Source organism: Amblyomma americanum, chromosome 3, assembly GCF_052857255.1.
Source record: "Amblyomma americanum isolate KBUSLIRL-KWMA chromosome 3, ASM5285725v1, whole genome shotgun sequence".
Taxonomy (NCBI): Eukaryota; Metazoa; Arthropoda; class Arachnida; order Ixodida; family Ixodidae; genus Amblyomma; species Amblyomma americanum.
The window spans coordinates 198,021,207-198,048,402 of NC_135499.1; the positions used below are offsets into that span (position 1 = coordinate 198,021,207).

The 27,196-nt window shown below is 45.8% G+C and overlaps 1 protein-coding gene across 2 annotated transcripts; it reads left to right on the top strand.

The window, feature by feature from the left end:
* REG (proteasome regulator gamma) lies at positions 1–26,583 on the top strand. 2 transcript variants are annotated; one of them, XM_077659534.1, is made up of 10 exons: positions 1–178; positions 993–1,025; positions 1,793–1,855; positions 3,294–3,389; positions 4,760–4,808; positions 10,828–10,940; positions 11,774–11,842; positions 16,786–16,908; positions 26,284–26,370; positions 26,440–26,583. In XM_077659534.1, the coding sequence occupies exons 1-10, from the start codon at positions 119–121 to the stop codon at positions 26,518–26,520; spliced, it is 774 nt and encodes a 257-aa protein (XP_077515660.1). In that variant the 5' UTR covers positions 1–118; the 3' UTR covers positions 26,521–26,583. The 2 variants fall into 2 exon arrangements, with proteins under 2 accessions (XP_077515660.1, XP_077515661.1); XM_077659535.1 differs by lacking the exon at positions 1–178 and adding an exon at positions 253–409.
* The last annotated feature ends 613 nt before the right edge of the window (positions 26,584–27,196 follow it).

Genomic DNA, 27,196 nt, shown 5'->3' on the forward strand with positions numbered 1-27,196 from the left:
GACGTCACCGTTCCCTACGGATATTTTCTTCTTTTTTTAGATTGCGCAAAACGCGCAAAACTATCCGCACCTCACCACACCACCGTGCTTGTTGAAACTTAATAAGGCCAGCAAAGTAATGGAATCGTTGTTCGCTACCGCCGAGAGGCTTTCCGTGTCCACGCCAGGAAAGATAAAGGTAAGTGCGTTGTAGTTTCGGTGTTTTTTCTACGTGATGAAAACGTCTTTCCTCGCACTCGCCGGATCGTCGAAAGTTCCGTTTCGCAATGGGCATGCGCCGTAGTAACTTCCGTTCGGCGCGCCGATGCAGCGTGTAGGCGCCTGTCTTATACTGAAAAAACACGATTTATCGCACATTCCATTAAAGTGAAGTTAAAGTTCTGTAATGGCCAGAGAAACAAACCCAAAGGTAAACTTTCCTCCGCATGTTATTGCTCTTCCAACACACATTGTTGCCCTACGCAGTACTGCTTTGTTTGAGAATCGTGAGTTACCCAATGAATTACTAGGCCTAGTGGCATTGTGGACAGGTTTTTGACGTTTTGGGACCGCCGTGCTGGACTAAAGTGGCTTCAAGATTGGCCAGAGTACTCGCTGGTAGTGGCTGTCAACTGTTTCAGGCGTTTCGAGCAAGGTAGTGCGCGACTGCTGCCTCGCTTCAGCCCCTGACTGTGGTGGCACTTCTGTGTGAACCACCTTGCCTTGCGATATTTCGTATTTCGCGCTTTGATTCGGCGTTCCTACCGTGATCCTCGCCTGCCACAAACTGCGACGACTGTGTCAACGTTGTGACTAGTGCTCGGATGTCTGGTTCGATGTCTTCGAGTCGCGAGTGTTTTTCTAGTGACTCGCTCCACAACAGCACATGCGCTGAAGAGTGCTTGTGTGTGTCAGCATCGGTGCCTTTGTTGCTCGCTTTTGACGACTGTTCGGTTTCGCGCTTGCTGTCTGTGTTTCGTGCTTGCTTCTGATTGTCGTTTTCTTTTTCTTAGGTAGAAGAGTACAAAGAAAGACTAAAAAAGGAAGTGAGTAATGCACTACGCGTTTTCTTTTTTTCTTTAAGTGCTGCCTAACACAGCGTGAGACGTGCGAAAGGCCAAAGCGTCACTCCCCCGCGTTTTTTTCTTTTCTAACGTAAAATATATATAGCATGTACTGTGTGAACTTGCGGTTTCAGGTGTCGCTAGTTAACTGAAATAGTGTGAAAGAGCATGTCTACGCAGTGAAATAAGTGCCTCTTCGGTAATATTTGTTGACTAGTTGTTTGTTTTCTGACATAATTTAAAATTTGTTTTATGCGGATTGTTCACCTCTTTGCTTCACATCTCGGCGTGATAAGGCATTGTTTAGTGTCTTACTAGAACTGGTTTTGAAATGGTTGTGAGTGCTTTGCGTGCCGCCACGGTGGCTCGGTGGTTACGGTGCTCGGCTAGTGACCCGAAATTCGCGGGTTCGATCCCGGCCGCGGCGGTCGCATTTCGATGGAGGCGAAGTGTACTGTGAGATGTCAGTGCGCGTTAAAGGACCCCAGGTGGTCGAAATTTCCGGAGTCCTTCACTTCGGCATCCATCATAGCCAGAGCCGCTTTAGGACGTTAAACCCCATAGATCCAAAGCAAACAAGGCTTTCTTGTCGTGTAACAGTATTTGTTTCCTGATAAAGTTGATTTTCTGCGAAGTGCCCAACAGATCTCTTACTCACAAACTGTGCTTGCTCTAGCTATAGCGTGTAATCGTGAATTAAACTGGCATTTTTGTCATTTCCTTTTTTGTTTCTATATGTGGTCTCTCAGGCAGAGGAGTTGGTTTTGCACAAATTTCCAGAGAAGATTTTGGAGCTTGAAACCTTGCTAAAAGTATGTACATTCATTTTTTATTCTGCTTCTATAATTGTGTGTTTGTGGGGGGGATAGATATATGCACTGGAGGTTTTTATTTCTAGCAATCGCAAAACTGAGAACCGAAATTTTGGCATGGCCTGCGGCAGTGCCCTGGAGGATAGCGGGCAGGGTTGCCGTTAGGCGCATTTTAAAAGGAGCCAGAACTCGAGCTAAAAGTAGCCATGCCATTCATTCTTAACGCCCAGTTTGTAGCCAAATAGAACGGAATCAATATTATGAATACAGTTGTCATTAAAAAAACAATGGATAACAGCATCTTTTATCATCAACACAAGAAACAGAATAATGAGCACAATAATTTGGCCCTTTTGCTTGGTCTTCAAGCTAAATGTACATTGCAAATAAATAATCAAATGTTCAGTGTGCGTTGGTAGCGATCTTGCAAGAGTAATTTTGTCATTCTAACCAACAACTTAGTAGAACGTTGAAGCTGTTTTGAAGCCATAGGCAGAACTTGATTCCTGGAATCGCCATTAGGCAGTCCATCTTCATTTTGCTACGCATCTGCTTTTGTCAAGTCCACATAGGAGAACACGCACTCAATTAGAAACTGGAACTGACAAAAACTTTCAGCTTGCCTTGTGCCAGGTGTGCAAAAAAGTATCCACCGCAAGTGTCTTTGTACTGTCTTGCTGCATGCCATAAATCCAAATATGATGTGTGATGAAGTGTGCGCTAATTGTCTGCAGTTGCCCTGTTTGTGACTGAAAAAGATTTTTTTTTTAATCTGCGGCAGTTTCGGTGTTTTCACAGCTCCTAGTGTTTTCCCACTGGGATTGATGGCATGATGCAGCCTCCAAAGTGCAGATGAGACATTTTTAAGCCGCTGCAAGAGTTGTATTGCCATTTGCTTCAAGAACTGGAAGCAGTGCTCTCCCACAACCCCGTAGTCAAGTGAAGTCTTCTCTCTGAAGATGTCACATTCTTTAGAATCTGGCCGCTCGAGCCTGTAGGCTTTCTAGCTACCCTAGCTGCGCGTAGGGGTGCCTCGATGCGCACTATTCCTCCCAGCGAGGATGGTTTGTTTAACAAAAAAGTTGCTAGTAAATGCGCCAAAATAAAATTAAAAGTAGCCAGGGAGCCAACCCAAAGTTTTCATCACAAGATTGGGTCGTAAAGTAGGCAATTTAGCACAAAGTAGGTACCAACGGCAACCCTGATTGCGGGCTGTGGCACTTTCTGTGCCCTGCCTGTGCCCTGCAGCTTTAACCTCACTACCAGACCCACGTTTTCAATGTAACTACTAACCCGTGAGCTTTGGAGCCAATGAGAATGCGGGAGCTTTGATACATGGGCCCTGCGTGGAATTTCATCACTGGTGTAGTCAAAAGAGCTCGCTTTCTGTGTGTATTATGCATAGTAACAGCTTTGATGCTTGCCACGGTTTTTGCAGACAGAGAAATTTTCAAAGACAGACCTCACAGCTGTACATGTGGACATCAACATTCCAGTGCCTGAGCCCCCATTCATCAACCATGAGGCTGATCTGGTGAGGGTTGTGTGCTGTATATGTTGACTGAAATCGTGTTTCTGCATTGCAATGATCCTGTCCAAACTTTGGGTGATATGGGATGCCTGTGTATAAATAATATGCTGAGCACCTGGGAGCTCAGAGGCTGCAGAAATTACCTGCCAAAAACAGTTGTCATTGCGTATGTGCTGTGTGGTTATCTGCTGCAGAGGTTAAGGAGCAAAGTGGAATTTGTTGCACTAATTTTTATGTCTGTTTCTTTGGGTGGGGCAGGAAAGAAAAAAATCAGGAGGCACTTTGTTGACCTAGAGTGCCGTGAGGTGAAAGCATTTAGCGCGGTGTTGCTGCTTGTTGCGAGGTTCACCTCCAAAAGTAGAAGATTGAACATCTGCCATCATAGCTTAGTGGGTAGAGCACTGTACGCAACATACAAAAGTTTTGGATTCAGATCCCACTTATGGCATGTGGTTGTTTTTTTCTTCTTATCTTTCAGACACTGAATTACAGCACTACTAATTTCCCATTAATGAACAGCACAAATAAAAAATAAAAGGAACATTCCCCTATTCCTTCCTTGGTTCGGGTGAACGTTGGCTTTCTTAATGAGCATGATATATTTCAGGCGTAAAAACATATTACAGCATCACTCCAGGTTAAACAGCCCGAGAGTCTGAAAACTGGCTTCAACACAGTGTGTAATAACAGCACATGTAAAACATCATGCTATTGGACATTGTGACAAAGAACGCCCCGGCAGAGGGCTATTGCTGATTATTGCAACCACTATAACTCTGCCAGAGCTCCTGCTATGGTAGCAGTCAGTCATTTAAACACCAACTGCAGCTTCATTCAGTGCAGTAGTGACTCCATTCTGCTGCACACAGTTAAACATTTCGCACTTGCTTTTTCCATTTTGCTGACTTTTGGATAATTCAAAACCCTTCATGATTGGAATATTTCCCATGGTCTGACAGACTTCGAATTAACAAGGTTCTTCCAGAGTGAAAAGCTTGTGTAATCCTACATTGCAGACGTCATACAATGAAAGCCAAATGAGGTGTTACTTGTGGTAAAATTGCCACTAGATGCGTTTGCACTACTTGACAGCATATCTGCACATGTTTAACAGCAACAAAACAATTATTTCGCCCCTTCCACATTCAGTTTTACCTTATTCAGCTAACATGAAATTGGTACTACTGGAAGTTGTTTCTATTTCCATTAGGCTGGCAGTGGAGGTGATGCTTAAGTCTGCTACTACATTGTTGTGACAACAGGCCTTATCGTCATTAAAAACTTGTCTATGAGGATGAAATTAAATTCAAACATAAACCATAATTTCGTGACACACGCCTCAACTTTACTGACTTCTCTCTGCTTCCTTGCAGCCAGCAGCAAAGAAGAGACGGCTTGAAACACTTGAGAATGAAATTACAGGTGAGTGTTGTTTATTGCTCTGCTGCTTCATGGGAAAAATAGGCGTATTATATCACTTATGCTCATCTTAAGTGGGCAATCTCAGTGGATGTTAATGCAAGTTAAAAAATTTCTATTGCTCATGGTTTGCACCGTTTCTGTATGACCCTCTGCATGTCATGCAGCCACATATTCTCGCAACACAAGTTGTAGCTTAAATTTACTGTACAAAGGCTTGTGGGGCTGGTGCTCGGTGGAATTTATTGTTGGGAATTTATTGTTGGGGTAGCGACTGTTGCATTTTGATCTACAGCACAATGCATTGTGCAGAGCACGATAACCGTGCTTATTGTGCTGAAGCAATAAACTGCACTGTTTTTACCATAGACATTGCTCTAGTCTGGGCCATAGTCATTAGAATGCTCACACGCAAGTGCAGCTAGATATGCCATAAATCCATGCATACATTAACATGTTGCCTCTAGCCAGGATACCACCACGTATTTCACTTAGTTATTTGAGCACTGTACACAATGCATGCGAGCAATGCCCTGAGATTTTAGCGCATGATTCTCATTGATTCTTGTTATCCTATTTAGCAAGGCGTTAACATTCTATATGCCCATATATGCCTAGCGTCCTGCATTTTTGTGCAGTAACTCTAAAAGTTTATTGTGTAAAAGCTTGCGCCCGCTAGCGTTGGTTCAATAGGGTCTAAACTCTTCCTCTGCAAGGGTTGTTTTTTGCGTCGTGTGCATTCAGAAAGAGCCGCGAGTCTTCTCAGAACGTCATTTTTGAAACTCGACCCCATCAGCTATTTGTAATTCTTCAAGAAAAACAAATAATTTTTGCGTATTGTCATAAGAAAACCACCGCACATGATGAGAAATGTGATCTTTAAAGTCGATGTCAAATGTTTGAAACTTTACCCCACGTGACAAGTAGTGAATTTGCGTAATATCCTACATTGTAGGGCGGTTCAGAAGTTTGTGCCGAGAAAAATATTTCCACTAATTCTGTTGTCTCTTGCTTGTTTGGCATGGCATTTTGTTGTCATTTCTTCAGATTTTAAGAGTTGTGTGTGTGATGCTTGGGTCAGGGAGCTCAAGAGACTTTCTTGGCAGTCTTCAAGAATTGTTGCCAGAATTAATGGACCCTCATCAAGTTGAGCAGCATTGGCTTCAGTAGCAGTTGAATGCGGTCATGTGTCAGTGCTCAGTGAGCACTATCAATGGCCACATCCACAGATTAATTTGAATCTGGTCACACTTAGATTTGTTTAGTTTTCTCATCCATTCAATACAGGAGAAAAATAAAGTAAGCTAAAGGCATAGCCTGACAAGGGCTCTTGCCAAATCCAGCATTCACAGCGAACAGGATGCATAAGTGCGCAAAGGTTATAATAACAAGGCACATATGTAATTGCATAAAAATCATATCAAAGAAAAGTAGGTAGCACTAGGAACAAAATTTTGGAATTACAGTCAAAACTCGATTTAACGAAACCCGATTTAACGAAAATCTCGATTTAACGAAGGTATCCTAATTCCCCCTCAGACGCCCATAGGGTTCAATGCTTTGACTAACCCGAAATAACGAAACCGATTCCGTGATCTGTCCCGATTTAACGAACCTTTTTTCGAGAAATAAAGGTGAAAAAGTGTTAATTTTTGGTCTATTTTGTAGACAGCACCCCAAAATTTATTGATTGCGAGTCAGCGGTAACAGCGCGGAGCATCTTCATCCCGTCGCTTTTTTCAAACTGCGCGACGCAAAACGAGTTTTAATTCTGAGTCGAGCTCACGAGATGGCGCCAGCAGTAAAAAAGTTTCGTGCCACATTTCATAGATGGCGCTGTTGCATTTCGCGTGTTTTTTTTTTGTGTGTGTGTGTGTGTTGTGCTCTGTGTTCGCTCTTGTGCGGATTTCCCCGTGCCTTTGAACGCACGTCTTTGTCAAGCTCAGCTTGTTAGGCCTCCATCAGTCTAGCCTTGCTATCGTGAACGCGGACGTGGTGTGTGCGAGCAAGCGCGCCGCTAACCCTCCTGACTAGCAGATGGAGCCCTGCAAGAAACGAAAAAGGCTTACCCTGGACGAGAAAGCGGACATAATTCGTGCTGTGACAAGTGGACAGAAGAAATGTGACGTGGCTGCATCACATGGCATTCCAGCGAGGAGTACTCTCTCCACAATATTGAAAGGGAAAGATGACATCCTCCGCGCCACTTCGTCGGGGAATCTCTCACGCAAAAAAACGCTGAAGACCACTCCTCAAAGCAAAATGGAAGAGGCCCTCTTCGCCTTCTTCATGGATTTGCGGGCGAAAAATAGTATTCCCGTGAGTGGAGACCTGCTCCAACAAAAAGCTCGCTCTTTCGCGTGCTTGCTGGGCGACAACGAGTTCAAGGCAAGTCCCGGCTGGCTGTCGCGCTTCAAAGAACGACACGGCATCGTCGGGAAAGTGCTTAGCGGTGAAGCGAGCAGCGTAAGCATGGCTGTAGTCGGCGACTGGCAGTCTGAAAACGTGCCCGACATTCTGGGAAAATATGCTCCCAGCGACGTCTACAACGCCGATGAGAGCGGTCTATTCTACCAAATGCTGCCTAAAAAAAACACTCGCCCTGAAGGGGCAGGCGTGCCACGGCGGCAAACACAGCAAACAAAGGCTGACTCTTTTGCTGTGCGTCAACATGGACGGCACCGACAAACGAGACCCGCTTGTCATCGGAAAGAGTGCGAGGCCGTGCTGTTTTAAAGGCACCAAAAAGCTTCCTGTGAAGTACGTTGCCAATTCAAAGGCGTGGATGTCGCGTGCCATTTTCGCTACATGGCTGAAGGAATTTGACAGCGACATGTGTTGCCAGAAAAGGAAAGTGTGCCTGTTGCTGGATAACTGCACGGCCCACTACGTTGCAGAGGTCGAGCTGACCAGTGTGGAGCTCCGCTACTTCCCCCCAAACGCAACGTCCGTGGTTCAGCCCTTGGATCAAGGGATAATTAATAGCGTGAAGTGCGCATACAAGCATCGAGTCGTCGACAGAGTTCTCAACCTGGAGCTGAAGCGCGAGACGAAAATAGATATTTTTATGGCGGTTGAGATGGTGGCGGCGGCTTGGAGAGCATTGAGGCCGTCGATAATTGTCAACTGCTTCAGGACTGCCGGTTTCGGTACACTAGGCCCTGAAACTGCCGAAGCTGGTCCGGACTGCGCGAGCGCCGTGCACGAGGATGAAGATGCCTGGGAACACTTTCGCTCAGTGGATGAAGTGCCCACAGGCATAAGTTTCTCAGACTACGTGAATGCCGACGCAAACGCAGTCACAACGGAAGTTTTGACTGATGCCGATATGTTGCGGCTTGTAGGAAGCGTGGAGGGAGTGACGGCTGAAGACGCTGCCGACGACCCTGCAGGTGCCGAAGCTCCCGTGCCGACACCAGGTCAGGCGATGGATGCTCTCGATCTGCTTCGACATTTTGCCGGCGCACACGAGGGGACGGAAGACGCACTGGACGCACTTCAGACCTACGAGAAATCGGTGCGGCCGTTGCTCACAAAGCGCACGCAGGCAAATATCACCGACTTCTTTGGCGGAAAATAAATTTGTAGTCCCCTCGGGCCTTTCTTGTCGAGTAAGAATTTTTGTTGTTTCTTTTCATACGCGCTAGCGGCGCCGGTCGTGGTGTTGGCGCTACCCACTCGAAAGTAGCGCGAGGGGTCATGACGATGACCATACGGACCCCCAAAGATTGCGCTAGTTGTATGATTACCAATTTTGGCGCCAATTTGTCATTAGCTGTGTGGCTTGCCGTCCCGTCGGCGGTATTTAGGGAAGATTGTTGCGCCGCTAGCCGAACCGTCCTTTGGGTCGGTGCTACCGGCGTGAATTCGTCACGCGCGAGTGCGACGAAAAGTGAAAATGGTACGTGCTAACCGATACGACCGCGATAAGCTGGTACGGTTTATGCGGATGCAAAATGCATTATGTTCAATGGGTGCTCAGTCGGGGACTTGACTTTACTACTTTTAAAACGAAAGTACTGTTTAAGGGGGTACGTTTTAACGAGGTTTTACTGTAATCGAATGTACTGAATTATGTGCCCAAGAAATGCCTCATTCAATTTAACGAAGTTCTCGATTTAACGAAATAATTCACGGCTCCCCTCAACTTCGTTAAATCGAGTTTTAACTGTATACAAATACAAAAACAGCATACAAATATTAATACAGTTGGACATTTCTTTAATAACTTTCTGCCAATTTCTCATTGAACTGTTAGATATATGCAAGTTGAAAGCAATGCTACTTCCTAATTTGTTCAGCAGAACAGGGGCCTGGTTAATCTTATGTTGCATGCCATAATTAGTATGCATTCTTTGTATTTTTAAAGTCTCCTTGCGCAGGCTGTACCGACTGGGTGACTTGGACGTGTTGTTCTCATATACAGTCGACGACCGATTTTTCGGACCCTCTAGGGACCGCGAAAACGACCGAAATGTCAGGCAGTCCGGAGAATCAAGTTTCACCGAAAAAAATCATGAACTTATTGCCAATATGCTGGAGGAAGAGGTCAGTTGTGTTGCACACATTCTAAAGCTCCTAATGACTAAATTTCGCCGCGAGGCACGTGCACAGACGATGGGCGGTGACCGCTTTCAGAAGCTCGGCCTGGCTGTGTTGCCCTCGGCATGTCGCCGATGAACGCACAGGTTGGGACAAAGTCTAAACGGGAAAGCGAATATGCCACTGCGGGAGGTTCATTGCGCCTGCAGTACGATGGGCCTAGAATGAGAACACGAAGATGGCGAAACAATAAGAACCGAGAAACGGCTGAAATAAGCGCTCCATCGGCGTGTGCCTCCGTCATTAGGCCTAGCAACTAGAGCCAAAATCTGCATCGTATTCGGTGATATGCACTCTGCGGTGGCTTGCGTATAATGAGGGGCGTCTTGCCCGTCATCTAAACGCCAGTTATTTACGGTTATACGATAGAAATGTCAGGGTTGCGGTGCGTTTTGCCGTGGGTTCACTGACCTTGCTTTAAAATGCACGACCATTTCCTCTCGCGCTCGCCATCTCCGTGACGCCGTATGCCTCCCACGCGCTTCGCTGCTACCTCTTTCCGTATTCGAAACGAAACACTCGACATAGATGAGTTCCGCGAACTCTGACTGCTTTTAAAAAAGTTCGTGCGGCGGAAGACGTTCAAGAACCGTATGAATTCGTATGGCACCACCGTATGAACCACGCGGGCACAATGTGCCGACTCGCGCAGAATTTCAGTATCGTAAGAGGCCCCCTTTAAGCTTAAATTTCATTTTATTTGATCAAGTTCGCGATCTCTCCTGCAGTTTGAAGTAATGAGGTTCTACTGTACACATTATATGGCAGCTTGGGTATTGGCGGCGAGTGCGAATGAGGTCCGAAAAATCGAGCAGTCAGTTGCGGTGCGTCCGAAATTTCAGACGCTCTTATACATTGGCTCTATGGACCCTTTCGCGTTGCCGCGAAAAAGTCGTCCGAATAATCAAGCATGTCCGAAAAATCAGGCGTCTGAATTTTCGGTCGTCGACTGTAGTTTATTTTTAATGTATTTTGCTAGTCTTAAATTGTGCCACAGAACGCTGTCTGCAGGTATAGTCGGAACTTTACGTATGGGGAGTTATGGTGCGCAAGAGTACTGTAGCACTGAAAGGAACACACTATTTTCAGACATTGCAGAAAGGAGCACGTGTATCTGGTGAAAATGGCTGAGGGGCTTGATTTCCTTTCTTTTTTCACATTTTATGGCTTTTATTCTGAGAATAGTTTACCTGAGGTTTGATGTGGTACGGTTGGCAACGTCACGATTGACAGTGCTAAGACAAAAAACAAACTGAAGTACTCAAGTGAGGCACTGTTTTGGCTGTGTTTCAAAGCAAGAGCAGTTTTGTCTTCTTTTTTTCTGTCTGTCCTTTGTTTTTCCACTGTTGAAATTGGGGGCTTCAGTCATGTGGCCTGGCAAGTTACTCTGATTTCTCTATTTTCTTTTTTAATTGTGCAGGCACCAAGGTACTGGTCCTCCCAACTGGCTCAGTCACCACTAACAACCACATTGTCAGCATTGTCGACATTGTGAAACCGAAGATTTGGCAGCTTGTAGACGACACCAACATTGTGAGTATTGATGAAGACCTCCATCTTTGCAATTCATGGCTTCCTTTTTCCATGTCGCTGGGCAGGTGTGGCTTGGATGTATAAAGCGAATTGGGGATAGCTAATAATTCTCTATTTTGTGATGCATGCCTTATCTCTCTCTCACATGGATGCCTTAAAGGACTTTGAAGATAAGATTCTTGTGGTTAAAGACATGCAGTGCAGGACACATGCTGTAAATGCTGCATCATTGCTTCTGAAAGGTGCTGGGAGGCTACCGCGATCGATCCATGGTTATGGTTCTCGGCTGCCGACTCGGAAGACTTGGTTTGGTTTGGTTTATGGGGGGTTTAACATCCCAAAGCGACTCAGGCTATGAGGGACGCTGTAGTGATGGGCTCTGGAAATTTCCACCATCTGGGGTTCTTTAACTTGCACTGGCATCGCACAGTACACAGGCCTCTTGAATTTCGCCTTAACCGAAATTCGACCGCCACGGCAGGGATCGAAACCTCGTCTTTTCGGGTCAGCAGCCAAGCTCCATAACCACTGAGCCACCGCGGCGGCACCAAAAGACTCGGATGGTCCTAGCCACGGTGGTAGCATTTCTATAAAGGCGAAATGATGGAAGCCCGTGTAGTGTGTGATGTGCTGTAGCAATGCAACCATGCTGTAGCATGCCTGATATCTCGTTTGTCTCGCCTTTATTTATAGTGCGATGCTTTGGTTTTGATTTTAAGTCGACCCCCCACTTCGGATTTTCAAATTTTGAAAAATAGGTAGACTTACAGTCGTGTAAATACGGTACTTTGCAGTCTGATAGCTGCATGAAATTTTGCCTTTGTCTCTTGCAGTTGAAAATGTGGATCCAGTTTCTCATACCGAGAATTGAGGATGGCAACAACTTTGGAGTCTCTATACAGGTATGCACCCATCTTCAGACTGTCTGCTGCTGTTGTGATCGGATTAATTGTTTAAGGAAATTTTTATGAAGTTTAGCTGTAAAACTGAAGACTCCTTTAAAACTATCTTGAAGGGACCAGAGCATTTGTCTTACCAGGAATTTGTGCAGTGGAACCCCGGTTATATGCCCCCCGGTTTTGCGACGACCCGGGTTTTACGACGGATTAACGCAGTCCCGGCGAAGTCCCCATAGAAGCAATGCATTAAAAACCGTGGTTATCCGACGCAATTTTACGCCGGACCCGCGTTATATGACGACTCTCGCGAAGTGCAGGACGGAACGGCGGACGAAAGAAAGGAGCCGCGGATCTCTTTCGTCACGCCATCTCTTCGCATGCAGAGGGCTTGACCTCGCTCGACGGGTTTGCTCCGGCGGGCGCGGCTTTCTTTCCTGCCTCGTCTCATCGTTCGTTTCTCTCTCCCCCACCAGCTGCCCTCCGCGATGCCCGCTGTGCTGAAATAGCGCGTTTTCTTTTCCACAATCACTTTCTCCCTTTCGCTCCCTCTCTTCTCGTCGCGTTGGGGAAGCGTTTCTTTCCAGTTTCCCAGCAGCAGATCGCCGACAAGGTTACGCGGATAGGCCTAAGTTCATAGCACGTGATCTTCGTCGTAATCCTAGCGACCAGCGTTCAGCAAGGTTTTGAGTTGTGTGGAGCAACGCGATGCACGATGCCCCGAAAGCGGACAGTTCTGTCGCTCGGTGATAAGCTCCATATTATCGAGGAAGCGGAAAAGCGGCATGGAGCCACGAAAGCCAGCATTACCCGGGACCTTAAGATACCCGAATCTTCGCTTAAGACGATCCTGGCAAACAAAGCGGTGATATTGCAAAATGCCAACAATTTTGGGCTAAAGCGGAAAGCGTCAAAAGAAGGACAGCATGAGAAGCTAGAAAAAGTTCTTGTCAGGTGGCTGCATCAGGCACGGAGCTCTGCGATCAACGTGGACGGCGCCATTCTAAAAGAAAAGGCGGCCCTTGTTGCATTGTGTCTGGGCATCGACGACTTCCAGGCATCGAACAGGTGGCTGGATCGCTTTAGAAGACTAAACAGGATTGTGTACAGCCGCTCCTGCGGAGAAAGCACTTCCGTGGACATTTCGACGGTGAAAGAGTGGATGGAGTCGCTGCCGGAGATGATTGCTGCATACAAGCCCTGCAGTGTTTTCAACGCCGATGAGAGCGGTGTTTATATGCAGCCCGAGCAAACCATTGCATTTAAAGGTGACAGCTGTCATGGTAGCAAGAGCAATAAAGAGCGGGTGACAGTACTATTCTGTGCTAACGAGGATGGTTCCGAGAGGAACCCGTGCTCGCTGTCGGAAAATTTGCAAAGCCACGGTGCTTTAAGAACTTGAAGACGCTGCCGTGCAGCTACAACTTTAACAAAAAGGCGTGGCTGACATCTTTGCTCTTCAGCAATTTTTTGCAGCAGTTGGATTGAAAAATGGGTTCCAAGGCAAGGAAAATATTGCTTTTCGTGGACAACGCACCGTGCCACCCAGCCGATACGTCCAGCTTGAGGAACGTAAAGGTTGTTTTTTTTTCTTCCCAACTGCACATGCCGGCTGCAGCCGCTGGATGCCGGCGTCATTAAGTGCGTGAAGCAAGGGTACCGGAAGCGGTTATTGCAGCGTCGGCTGGCGGCTATGGAGCGCAGCGAGTCGGAAAGAAAGATCACTGTGCTCGACGCCATGCATTTTATTGCCAGTTCGTGGAACGCAGTGTCGCAAAGCACAATCGCCAACTCGTTCAAACACTGTGGCTTTAAGCGAGAGACTGCCTCCTCTGCTGGGGACGCAACGACCTCGATGAGGCTTGAGGTCGATGCAGGCTTCGCCGACGACGATTTCGTGGGTTTAAACCTCGCCACAACCTTCTCCGAGTATGTGGAGGCCGACTACAACGTTGCTATCTACGGCGAGGTGTCACTGGATGATGCAATCGCGGAGGCTTTGCCTAATGCCGACACCACTGCGACATCGGACGAGGACAACGACGACGCCACAGATGCCGTGCCTGTGCCTACACCGTTCGCCGAGGTGCTACGGCACATAGACTGCATCTAGAACTTCATCTGGTCACGCGACGCCGCAGAGGACCTCCTTTTGGACGTTGCCCAACTCGAGCGAAAGCTTTTGCAAGTTCACGGATCAAATAGGGTGCAAAAGAAACTGACAGACTTTTTTTAAACTTCGCGCCGGCTGGCGGGAAACGCGGCAGTGGGCAGTGGAGTGCCGGAAAGGTCCGTTTGAATAAAGCATGATTGGTACCTGTACTGCAGCATTAATTCTTATCACATTTACTTTTTTGGTAATTTCGGTTTCCAAGCTCTGCAGAGTATGTTAGTAGTTTACATTGAAGTTTCTCGTAAATTCGTCGTGCGAAAAAAGTAGTATTTTTATAGGCATAATTTATGTTCGGATATTACGACGCTTTTTCGCGGTCCCGAGAAAGTCGTATAATCAGGGTTCCACTGTATTAACAAAAGTGCTCTGAGTAAGACGTGAGCATGCTAGTTGTGTCCATGTATATGTTGCGTGAAAACTAAAAAAAAAATAGCCTTTCAGGCAGAGGATGGTTGCAAATAGAGCATTTATGGCACTGTGCATAAAGTGAGCTGAAGACAACATGAAACCAGCACCCATTATCCTATTTGAAAATGGTATCGGTATAGTTTTTTTTTTTTCTCACTGAATCCCACTTTGGCTGCTCTTTGTGTGTGTTTCCTTTGTGATTTTATCTTTCCATCGTGCTCCGTGCACCCCAAAGGTGCCCGGCATGGTAACCGTGTGTTCGGCAGCATAGCTGTTTCAAACCTCTTGAGCAGGCATGCTGCGCGCCTTCCTGTAAGCCTCGGGCAATGCGTGCGGTCCTGATACCTCGCCATCTCTGCGCTGCGATAGCGTGATTTGTGATGTCATGTCAGTTGAAAATGTGGCCCCAGAGTTTTTTAAACCTCACATCAATGAACGGGTGCACTTTCGCATACACACCTTTTAGTTCCTGGGAGGCTACGCGTGCGCGGTGTCAAACTCTGGCCATCAGATCCCTGCACTAGCGCAGGTGTGATGGTACCCTGACTTTTCCGCACTGGCATGAAAGCTTCCCCACAAGAAAACATGCTCCCGCAAGACAGCTTCCCCGCAGTTTTGCGAGGTGCACAGAGGCCATCTTGTGAGCGTGTGCTTTCTTGTGTAGAAGCATTTCATGGGGTTTTTTTTGTTTTTTTTTTTTTTGCAGTGCCATGCAGAAGTTTTTGTGGCACTGCACGGGGTCGCCATGGTTCGCATTCGCTGTGAAAGTTCATCTTAATCGAAGGACGCTGTTTTTGATAGGTCTCAGACAATTTTTTTCCTGTAAAATATGTGAGGTGTAAAAGAAAACGCTCTACGCATGAAAGTGAAGCAATAGGATGTGCTTTTTGAAGACATTGGTTTTAACACGAATGCTTGGTGTCACTATTGCGGAAAAAATCGGCAAACACACAAAAAGTTGAAAGTGAGAAAAAAAATTGCATTGCATTGGAGAAAAAAAAATATTTTTAAATTCTGTCAGTTGCAAAATGTTTTTTAAGGTTTTTTTATAAACTAGGCACTAAATGTCTGAAATTATACAAACTTTTGAGCTGGAAATTTTTCTGACTTTACATGGAAACGTTTTCAGAGTGTCATTGATATAAATTTTTTCCATGAGCAAAAAATTTCCAAAATGAAGTGTAGTGTATCAAAAAAAAATTGATAAATTTGCTTTTTAACATTATCAGTTTGAGCTCAAACGTTTTTGAAGAAGCCAAAAAAATACAGAAACAAAAAAGTATCTTCTTAACATATGTGTTCTACTCACATGAAAATTTAAAAAATGTAATAAAATGCTTGAAGATACTGTAAAATACTTTGGTTTTACAAGAAACTATTTCGGAAGACATCCACAACTTTCTCGAATAGCTTTGGGCTATTACGGAGCATCAATCCTAGGTCGGTGCTCTGATTTCTACAGGGCCGGAAGTTCGATTCTTTTTCGGGCAGGTGGAAGTAAAATTTGACCATATGGTGTCGAAACACTACAGAAACCATAAATATCATTCATGACGTCAGTACAATGTGTTAACTGGCTCCAAAAGTGAACATATGGATAGGAGGAAAACGAAACTTGTGGACAGGTGTCCACATTTCATGCTGAGGTTGCTCAGTTTCTTTGCTGGAAACAGTCAAAAATGCAATATCATCATCAGAAACACTGCTGCTTGATGAGCAGAAAACATATGCTGTAAATGGAAAAATATCACTACGCACACTTCTACTCCTACTAAGTGCGCGCCATCCTATGCGGGAACGTGAACTTGAAGAAGTGTGTCGAAAATTGCCGCCTTGCGAGAAAAAATAAAAACTAGCAAGAAATGAAAGTAGTGTCTAAGCAACCCACTAATTGGGAAAACGAACCAAATGGTCTCGTATTGTTCATCTTATCCGAGAATTCGTTTTAACCGAGTATTCTTAATGGGGTTCTGCTGTATTCTTGTCTTCCATTCCACAATATCTGTTCTTCACTGGCTCTAATGAGAGTGTGGAAAAGCAGCATATTACTACCGCATATCTTCAGATTTTTTCAGCATTTGCCTTAGGAAGGCAGATGGATGCAATGAGCAAAATTTTTCTTTTGGCGCCTTCTCGTGAAGGTATACTGAAAAGGCATGGGTTCTGTAAATATTAACTTTCTTAATTTTGATTGTCAAGTTATTAAGCAAGCTTTCATTCCATCGTTCTCAAAAGGTAATGAAAAGTTTCCCATAATGAAGTGATCAGCATATTTCGAACAAACTTTCTTTGTTTCAGGTATTGACATTCAAGATTATTTAAGTCTTAATCTTAAATCTTTAAACTCAAATGTCTTCTTGCGCTGTAGGAAGATGCCCTGACTGAAATACGAGCAGTGGAGGGTGAGGCAGCAGCGTTCTTTGACCAGATCTCACGGTACTTCTTGACACGAGGCAAGATTATTGCCAAGGTGGCCAAGTATCCCCATGTGGTAAGGTTACCGCCTTCTTCTGCCTGCTGTTATAGTTGAAGTTCAGGCCACCTCACAAACAAACTGTTTTGAGTTGCAAGGTTGTTTTTCTTATTTTGCTTTGTGCCTGGCCATCACAGGCCAGTTTCCAAGTGTTTAACATGTACCATCTTTGCCAAAAGTAACCAAGCCTCTGTAGCCCTAGTGTAGCCCTTACGGTGCCCCTAAAGAACAAAATGTCTCGAAGGATGAGGACAAAGGTTCTCCTTACCTTACATATGATTAGAGCTCAAGGGGATCCATTAGTGCTCCGCCACCTGGCTAAGAAGCAAACCCTATTGCTTGGCTACTTTCGGCAAATGCGGTATATGCATATCAATGTCTAACATCTATTTTAACGGAGTGTTTGAAAGCAGCGATTGTCCATCTGTTCGCATCAGCTCACGGTGCCCCCAGTCAAAAGAAGTCCGTGTCAAAAGAGATGAACAGTACACCTGAACTTTTAACACTTCTAAAGACCAGGTCCTCATGACTTCGGAATCAAAAACAATACCTCTAGTATTTGGTGTTCCTCAGCCGAAAATATTTTCATTTCAGTTTTCTTGTGATGTTTCATTTGGTGCTCATGGTACTTTGGAGGTGTCAGAAGTGATTGGAACAGTTGGATTTTTAATGAAGTAAACCAAGATCTGGTTGCTTGGTTATCACTGCGAAAACTGGATGTAGCATAGATATATGGGCATACTATTGCAAATAAAAGAAAATTTATTGTTTGAGACAGTTCGATTGTATCATGTGCTTGGTGCAAGCAACAAGTTCTTTGCTATTTGAAAGCAATTATCTCGCTTGGCATTTCAGTGTGCTGATCTTTTGCATTTGTTGCATTTTTTTATGTGCTGTCCTGGGCAGCAGGTGTATGTCTTGTTAGGGTAAGCTAGTAACGTGCTGTGTTAGATGCAGTTAGTAGCTTTTATGACAACACAATCATGCATTAGTGCTGTGCACTGATATTTGCAAAGGTTTTCCAAAAACTAGGCCTTCTGTTTCAGTTACTTGAGCCTTATTAACACTGTAATGCCTGTGGTACAGAGCATAAAAAGGCGAACAATTTTCATTCCAACTTGTGCAACAATATGAATTTCTAACATACTTGTAGAAACAACCTTTCGCAACATATTTAACACAGCAAGGTTGAAAGTGTCAACTGCCAGCGATGCAGGAGGTCTTCTGAAAGATGAACTCATGCAAAAGGTAACCCTACCAGCAGAACAACCAATAAATTTCTGGGATTGTAATGCTACATCGGCGGATAATGAAGCAGTTTTGAACTCCTGCAGTGGCCCAGTGGCTTGAGCATCCGCCTCGTGTGCTGGTTTTGTGAGGTTCGATCCCCAGTGTTGCCGGGTACCCACCGGTGATACAATGGGTGCAAGCTTTCCCCTGGCCTGGTGCTCAGCTTCTTGGGTGAAATGCTTGGGAAATGGGTCTTTGACCCCTCCTTAAGAAGATGAAAACACGTGCTATGCGTTCTTTGGCCCCAGATGCCCTTGTGCCATAGCAAATTAACTATCATCATGCTCATGAGATACTGTATACGCCTGCGTGTTTACATGTGGTTTTATTGTCGTTAGACATTAAGACATCAATATTAGCTAAATTTAGTTATGCTGAATTCTTTTTCTTAATGAATTTCTTAGCTTTATACATTTGTGCACTGAAGGTACATTTAATGATGAAATCCTAGAATGCATGGGCTTTACAGCATTAAATACCACTTTCTTATATGCAGTAAAACCTTGTTGATGCGTTTTTTTAATTTTGGGAAAAAACATGTTATCCGGGAAAACGTATGATCCAAACCGCCTGATTTTGAGAAATGTAACTGTTGAATGAGGTAAAAAGACGTTTATTGACAATGTCGCTTTATACAAATGTTGATTGCCATTTCTTGGCACAAGAGCTGAACAGATCCTATTCCAGTGCTCGCTGAATTCCGTGTGCGTTTGTGCTGTCTTTAGCACGGAAGGAAATTCGTAACTCATCCAGTTCGTCGACGGCAGTGAAGTAACCAAAATCTCTTCCTTGTCATTTTTGGATGCTTCGTCCCTTTGCACCCAACTATTTTGGGAAAGCCACCGCAGCAGCTGATTGTCGCAGCGTTTCTGCTTTTTAAGCTCCGTTTCACAGACCCGGCCCGTTCGTATATACTAAGCGCATCGCTGTAATTCATAGAAGCTTCGCCTTCTTTCCGTTATACACCGTGAAGAAACCTCAGTGTTTCTCCTCTTCATAAAGCGTCCTCGCAGAAACTGCCGTCGCAAATGCTAGTGCACCGTGTTTTTTTTTTTTGTTTTTTTTTTGTCCTTGGCGGTGGTGCTCCACCTCGTTGCGTAAGGCACTGCAGAGAAGCCACCACGGCGGGTGACTGCCGCAAAAAACGTCGCGTGCCCTCACGTTTAGCCCACATGTATGTTTGCAAATGTGCGATTGGTCAATAAATGTATTATACAACCACAATTGGTCCAAATTTTAAATATAGTAGCCAGAAAATCTTGTTTTCCGGGAACATATTAACCAGGGAAAATATAGTGTTAACTCATTGAGACATTTTTGATGTCCACGATTTTGAGCGTATGAACTGGGAACATATCAGCGAGGTTTTACTGTATCTTTACATTTGCAGTTAGCCAAAGAACAGGTCATCACAGTCAAACCTCGTTTATAACGAAGTAGCATCGGGACCGTAAATTAGTTCGTTATACCCGATGTTCGTTGTAACAGTATGCATAAATCGGCTCGTGACAAATCCGCAATTTGGCTCGCGCAAATATTCTAAATACTAAAATGCATTATTCTGGGCTTCGAACCCACTGTAAAACGAGGTGATCCTTACCTGTCTCCTTGTGGTTTGTGGCATTTAAAGCAAAATAGAGCGTAGTGTGGGAAAGTCGAATTACAAAAAAACCAAGTTCGACAAAACAGGTCTGCGTTCGTTTATTTGAAGAAGGATGTGATCTTCGTCTGGTGGCTTTTCACAGCACTGAGCAGAATAATGTTTTCCACAGTGTCCATGCACAGGAGGGCCTTTTCTGCCTCTGCAGTTTTGGTCGTCGGCAGTTTTTCCAAATACTCTTTCAGCCTCCTGGCCATGTCCGCGGCGTCCGCACTTTTTATTGGTGGTTCATTACGTTCGCTGTCACCTTCGCTATCGCTGCTGCTGTTATCATCGGGGACCACGATGCGTTCCACAATTTCTTAATCCGTCAGCTCAGGCACCACGACCAAGTTCTCATCGGCCGAAACGAAATCGTCAAATGCGATGCCTGGGAGTGCCAGTCGATCTCAAGTTTTGTCCAGCTCTACCAGGTTTTCATCAGGCTGAACTTCGTCTTCGACGGCAGGCAAAACAAAACCGGCATCCGCGAAACAGTTCTTTATTGTTGACTGCCTCACCTCATTCCAAGATCCATACAAAGCAAAGCCGCTTCCACGTCCAGGTGATGGCAAGGCCTAACCCACTTACGCTTACGGTCAGCTTTTATAGCGTCCTCGGTGTTGCCCTCAATCTTCTTTCTTGCAGCAAAAATGGTGGATAAGGTACTTGGGGGACCGCTGAACTCCCCTGCAGCATCTTTTTTCTTGCGGCCACTGTCCACAGCTCTCAATATCTACAGTTTTGTCTTGAGCGAGACCTCCTTCCGCTTCGTTGCCATTTCGACCCGGTGCTGCACTGTGATGATGCCAAGGGTGCCGCAGAGCAGGCTCTCTGATACGCAATACCGGCTCGCCACCGCCGCCTCTCTGTTGCCAGTGTTGCTCCGCTTGCCTTCACCACTGGACAAGTGGCGCCGCCCTTCGGCCCTTTGTCATATGAGCTTTCAGAGTTTTTGCGCTCTGTTCATAGGTGGCGCGACCAGTCAAACGCGCAATTTATGTGCCAGGCCGCCAAACTTTCTGCAACCTTTTCAAATGATAAAAAAAAAGTGTGCTTATGAATTGGCTTCCAATATTTATTTATTTTTATGCTACCTTTAACGTTTTGAGCCTCACATAAACCTAATATTTCTGCCGATATCGCGGTGTATCTCGCTTTTTCGGTTTCATTATAAAAGAATAAGTGTCGTAAAAATGAAGCATGACCAACTAAAGTTCGAATTTACCGTATTTACTCGAATCTAGGCCGGCCACGATTCTAAGCCGAGACCCGAAAGTTGAAGGCCACAGAAAAAAAAAAACTTACCTCGATTGTAGGCCGGCCGAAAAAACACACTGTTTATACCTCATTATCACAATTATTTTTATGACGCGACACGACTGTTCTTACGTCGCCGCGCACGTGAAAGTGCGTGGCGCGAAACGACTGCACCATGTATCTGCGCATAGGCGACTTGGTGTAGAGAGAGGAACTCGAGTGAGACACAGCGGGAAGCATCGTGCCTGCATGCTCTGCCGAAGCGTGATTGATGGCCCCGAGAGGGACCGTTGAAAAAAAAAAAAAAAGCTGCCAAAGGAGCTTTGAGAGAAGAGGAGGAGGAGAGGCGGCGTTTGGCGAGGAGACATATGCAACGCCAGCCCGGGATCAGCCCCCGCTCATTCGTCATCATCATCGCTGACTTCTTTATCGCTGGCCTCCTCGAACAGTGCACTATCTTCACTGCCATCAAGTGCATTAGAGATGCAGCACTTGCGGAATGAGCGTGCAACCAAGCTTTCTGGGATGTCATCCCAGGCTGCAGCTATCCAAGTGGCTACAACTCCCAGTGAGGCGCGCTTTATTCGGCCTGTTGGTGTAAGCTCGCGCCGCTCTTCACTAAGCCAGTCCACGTAGTACTTGCGCAGCCGATCCTTGAAAGGCTTATTGAGGCACACATCAAGAGGCTGCAGCTGGCCTGTCATGCCGCCGGGTATGATGGCGACGTCGGTACCGGCTAAGGAAAGCGCAGCTTTTACGCCGTCAGTGAGGTGTCCACGGTAAGAGTCCAGGACGAGGAGGGAACGTTTGGCCAAGAGGGCCCCTGGACGCCGCTGCCAAACCATTCTGATCCACTGCTCAACCATATCGCTCGCCATCCATCCATTTTCGTTGGCGCGGACGATCACATTTCTTGGAAACACTTCCCGAGCTGGTAGAGTCTTCCTCTTAAAAATTATATACGCCGGCAGCTTGTGGCCATCCGCCGTGCAGGCCAGCATTACAGTCATGCACTGCTTTTCGTATCCGGCCGAGTGCACTTTCACTTCCTTGGCACCTTTTTCGTTCACGGTGCACGCCACTGGCATGTCAAACCATACCGGCGTCTGGTCAGCGTTTCCCATTTGTCCTACGGCGTAGCCGTGCTCCATCCTCTTCCTTATTACGAATCGCTGAAATGAGATCGGCTTCTCTCCGAAGTCGCCCGGCAGCTTTTGACAAATGGACGTGCGACGTCGGAGGCTGAAGCCAAAGCGCTTCATGAACTTCTGCAACCAGCCCCGGCTGGCTTTGAACAGTTCCCGGGGGACGCCTCGCTCTCTCGCCAGCTCTCTTGCTTTGGCTTGCAGCACTTCCGTGGTCACTGGAAGTGCCGCTGACCTCTGCGTCTCCACAAACTCGGCCAGAGCTACCTCCACTTCTGGATGGCGGCCTTTCTTGGGGCCCGTGAAAGCCGTTCTCGTTGCCGCGCAAGCAAAAATTTCGTTACGCTGCCCCCTCCAACGGCGAACATTCTTCTCATCCATGCCGAAGTCCCGCCCGGCTTGAAGATTTGACGACTGCTCTGCAGCGACTATAACTTTCCGCTTGAAGGCGGCACTATAATGGCACCGCCTGTTTGGTGCCATGGTGTTGGTGATAAAAACTACGCACGAAAACTTCACTGCTGCGAATGTGCTCACGCCACCGCACGAGAACAGAACAAGGCCAAAATGGCAGCCAGTGCTCATGTGTGCTTTGATCAGTATCGGCTACGGATAGCAACGGCTACAGTGCTGTCTTTCGGTGGCGTTTTGTGGGGGCGCCACCTGCGTGCTACATTTATTCGTATTTTACGAATACGAAACCTCGAAACGAAATCCTCGAATCTAAGCCGACGTAAGAGTTCTACATCTCGTTTTTTTTTTTAAAAACTATCGGCCTAGATTCTAATAAATACGGTAGTTCGCTATAACCGATAATTCGCTATATCAATGTTCTTTATTACGAGGTTCAACTGTATAGCCTTGACAGTTTTTGTGCATTGGAATAATATATCGGTGCAGTGGAGTTCACTAGTTTTCTCAATTAAAAAAAAACATATAGCCAGAAGAGCTGCCGCAGTGGCTGAGTGGTTATGGCGCTCGGCTGCTGGCCCGAAAGACGCGGTTTCGATCCCGGCCACGCAGTCGAATTTCGATGGAGACCAAATTCTAGAGGCCCGTGTACTGTGCGATGTCAGTGCACGTTAAAGAACCCCAGGTGGTAGAAAGTTTCGGAGTCCTTCACTACGGCGTCCCTCATAGCCTGAGTCGCTTTGGGACATTAAACGCCCATAAACCAAACCATATATCCAGAAGTAAAGTTAAGTGTGAAATGGCTACAAATTGTAGCGTGAGAATGATTACAGTGTGCACTGCTGTCCTTGTCATTTTCACTGCAAACTCCCAGGGTTGTTTGCTCCCTTTGGTATATACTGTGTTGTGCCAGTTCCTTTGGCTTCAGGTGCGTGCTGGCCCCAGTGGGTTCTCATGATTGATCATTGTACATTTAAGGCGCCAAAACCACACACACGCACACGAGAAGAGAACGGTGGTTTTGGTGCCTTAAAAGTACAGTGATCAATTACCAACTAGCCCAACAAGAAGTTCTCTCATGACTGAGTTGGCCACGTGCCTTGAAATCACTTGATCACTATGCTGTTTGATTCCTAGAGCGACACATGATTTTCTTGGTTTTGTTACGCTGTGTTTTTGTCAGATGCTGCACGCCCTCCAAAGACTTGCGAGAACTTTACTGAAAGCTGGCCAATTCTGCCCATGAGTTTTTTTTTTTTTTTCTGCACCAGGCTGCTCTTTGAGCTTTTTATTGCAGTCAAGTGTTGGGAGATGTTGTCAAGAGCCTGTGCATGTCACAATCGAGAATTTAGCAGACCAAAGGTCTGCCATCACAGCAGACAAGTTGGTATTGTGCCATCAATTCAGTGTATAATGGTTGGGGCTTCAAATATGGGAGCTTCAACTGATTTTTTTATTTTTAGGTCTCTTTGGCTATTTGATGTAATAGTTGGTTCATTCACTGCATAAAGTTCCACAAGTACCAGTAAATGATATAAAATGCCTTCGTTTTATGCAATTTCCGCTATGCCTGTAGTAATTGTTGCATATCAGAAGGGCATCAGTGCAGTAGTCAATTAGTGCTAGATTACTTGTCACGGACAGGTAACTTAAGGCATAAAATAAGGCACAGCAGTTTGGCCCTTGTGGTTGTTTTGAATACGGCTGAGTCTAAAACAGTGGTCTTACAGGAGGGATCCACAGATGGCTATCTGGTTCTGTAGTATATATAATACTACGTAATATATAATACTATGTAACATGGGAGTAGAAAAAGTGTTAACACAGACGCATGTGGCAGGTACCTCTCTTCACTTCATTCAACAGTTTGATACAGGGAAATGGAAAATTTGATATGTTGGAGAGCAGAATTGTGGGCACTGCAGCCAAAGAAAGGTTTAGTGCTGTATAAAGCTGTTTTCTTGGCAAGCAGCATGGCTGATGGCAAAAGTAGCTGAGAGGCACGAACCACTCACTCAATTTAGGCTAAGAGCTATGCAGTAGTGCATGTTTGGCAGCAAGCTTTTTCAGCTATGGAACACATCATCTCAATTAAAGAAACTCGCAACCAGTGCATGCAGCTCAGGCGATATCAAGTGACACTGACGAACGCACCCCAGTTCAGAATGATATCGCCTCACTTTCCAGGGTTTGGTTGATGTGCATCAGATCTATCATTATCCGCTGTGAAATAGAACACATATTTCTGTTTTAAGAATGGGGTGGAGGTGTGCAGAGGGAATGACAAGAAGTGTTGATAATGCACTAGCGTCCCACTGCATCTGTCCCGCAAGATTCACACCTAACCCAGATCGCCTCGCAGTGAGCTCGAAGTGTTAGCAAATCTGCGAGACAGGGCAGTGCTAGAGGCTCACTTGGAGGATTTTTTCTGCTGTTGCATACGTGTAGCAGCTATCATTTTCATAAGTGCACAAAATTTTTGGCGCTCATGTACGTTTGTGATAAAGATTGTGGCCGCGAGATGCGTTCCCGCAGGCGGTCCTCTGGCGACTGCGTTTTCGTTGTGAACGAACACTGGCTCTGAGGACGGCCGTTCTACTCAAGACGGTGCCAAAACCATAATTCGCTTTTTAACTGCCGCATCTTTCTCATTCGTACTAGGCCAGTGTTCGTTATAAATGGGCACAATTGTATGGAGTTCCTTCGTTTGCACTTCGCCATATGTTTCAGTTGTGTAGCATGGTGACTCAGCGCTCCACCTTTTGTTTTAAAAAAATTAAGCGCTATAAATCGTGCAGGGTGAGTTCAGGCTTTGCGCGCACTCCAGGCAGAATTGTGTAAGACGGCGCTGACTGGCCTGGCTCACAAAGCAACTAAATCTAATTAATTGCTTCTGACTTAAGCAAGCACAGGTGTGCAAGAAAACGTGACAGAACTGACATATATCAATGAATTAGCGGAGAGGTTTTGATGTCTAGGAGATTTTATAATACCTTTCAGGCTTTGTAAAGAAACGTGCCGAGCCATACATCAGCACATTTGAGCTATGGTGCTTGCGAGTATGTATGTCGAGTATATGATTTTCAAGTAAACATTATGAGCCGTATTTTTCAAAGTGTCTTTTATTAGTGCATTTTTAATTGAAGACCTGTCAGGTGCGACCCTGTGCCTAAAATGACCAACTTGATTGTGCAGCGCATCTTTACATCACACTAAAACTTTTCCAGAATTGTTTTGGCAGCCTAAAAGATTTCTAGAGTGCTTCTAAATCAGTATTTTATTTTTGCAAAGTGCTGCAAACTTCTCCTAAATCGACATACCTCTGTTCCAGTATGCTTGAAATTGGAAATCGTCGTGCTCCAAAAATTGCTCCAAATTTAATTTTCACCAATAAATCTTACTTTATGTTGCACATTACCCACCACACCACCGGAAGCCAAGAATGGTGCAATAGATGTTGGTTGTGGTTGGAACCAAATAATCCTACCCTAGGCATTTGAAGGAATAATCTGAATAAGAACAGCATCATTTTCCAATGTGGGTCTCATTGTGTGCTTGGTGTTGGCTCAGCTTAGTTATTTCTTGTTTTTTGTAGATGTGTATCGCTAAATTGGCATTGACATCAAGCACTTCCTTGACAATGTGCAGGATGACTTCAGACGTACCGTGCAAGAGCTGGACGAGAAGCAGTACGTGAGCCTGCGGCTGGTTCTGTGTGAACTCAAGAATCACTACGTAAGAGCATTTCTTGTGAAAGTGTAAGTGAACCCTGTAAAACGTAACTTCCTTCTGCTCTTGTTTCAGGCAACCCTTCATGACTTGATCACGAAGAACTTGGAAAAGATCAAGAGGCCACGAAGCAGCAATGCTGAGAACATGTACTAGCTTTTACACTGTAATAAAAAAAAAAGACGGATATCGGGATTGAAGGAGAATTTTTGTTCTCAACACATGTATGATTTCCTTGCTGTGGGTCCCCTACCTTTCCCTAAAGCAGGAGCGGGACCGCATCAACGCGCTCCTCGGGAGCCGCACGAAGGTTGCCCTCCCCTACCCCCCAGCACCTCTACTACCCGGCTCCTCAACCTCGGTACCCACAACAGGTTTGAGGAGCTGGCAGAAGCCACCCTAACAACACAGCTGGCTTGCCTATCAAGTACCGCGGAAGGCCGCACTCTGTCAGCTAGGCATCACCCATCCTACCGAGGGGCTTCCCCTACCTCCAGGCCTACGCTCTTATTTCATCATCCTTCCAATCCCTAAGAACATGCACCCCGAGAACGCAGGACAGCCCGCGCCAAAGTCCTGCACAAGCTCTACGGCAACAGTCCCGAGGTAGCCTACGTGGACGCCGCAGCGTACTCGTCGGGCTCGGTTCTCGCCGTCGCTAATTTTCAGGTCCGACTAATCGCATTGGGATCTGTCACCACAGACTCATCGGAAATTGCAGAGGAAGCGGCCATTGCACTCGCTCTTGCCTCCACCTCTGCCACCAAAATTATCTCCGACTCCAAATCCGCCCTATCCAATTTCGCCAAAGGCCTGATATCCCGCACCGCGA

What these genes read in the sequence shown, in the direction of transcription:
- REG (XM_077659534.1), top strand. Translation starts at nt 119, where the DNA reads ATGGAATCGTTGTTCGCTACCGCCGAGAGGCTTTCCGTGTCCACGCCA. An exon ending in CCACGCCAGGAAAGATAAAG is followed by an intron (nt 179 to 992) that starts GTAAGTGCGTTG and finishes TCTTTTTCTTAG; the next exon opens with GTAGAAGAGTACAAAGAAAG. An exon ending in AGCTTGAAACCTTGCTAAAA is followed by an intron (nt 1,856 to 3,293) that starts GTATGTACATTC and finishes CGGTTTTTGCAG; the next exon opens with ACAGAGAAATTTTCAAAGAC.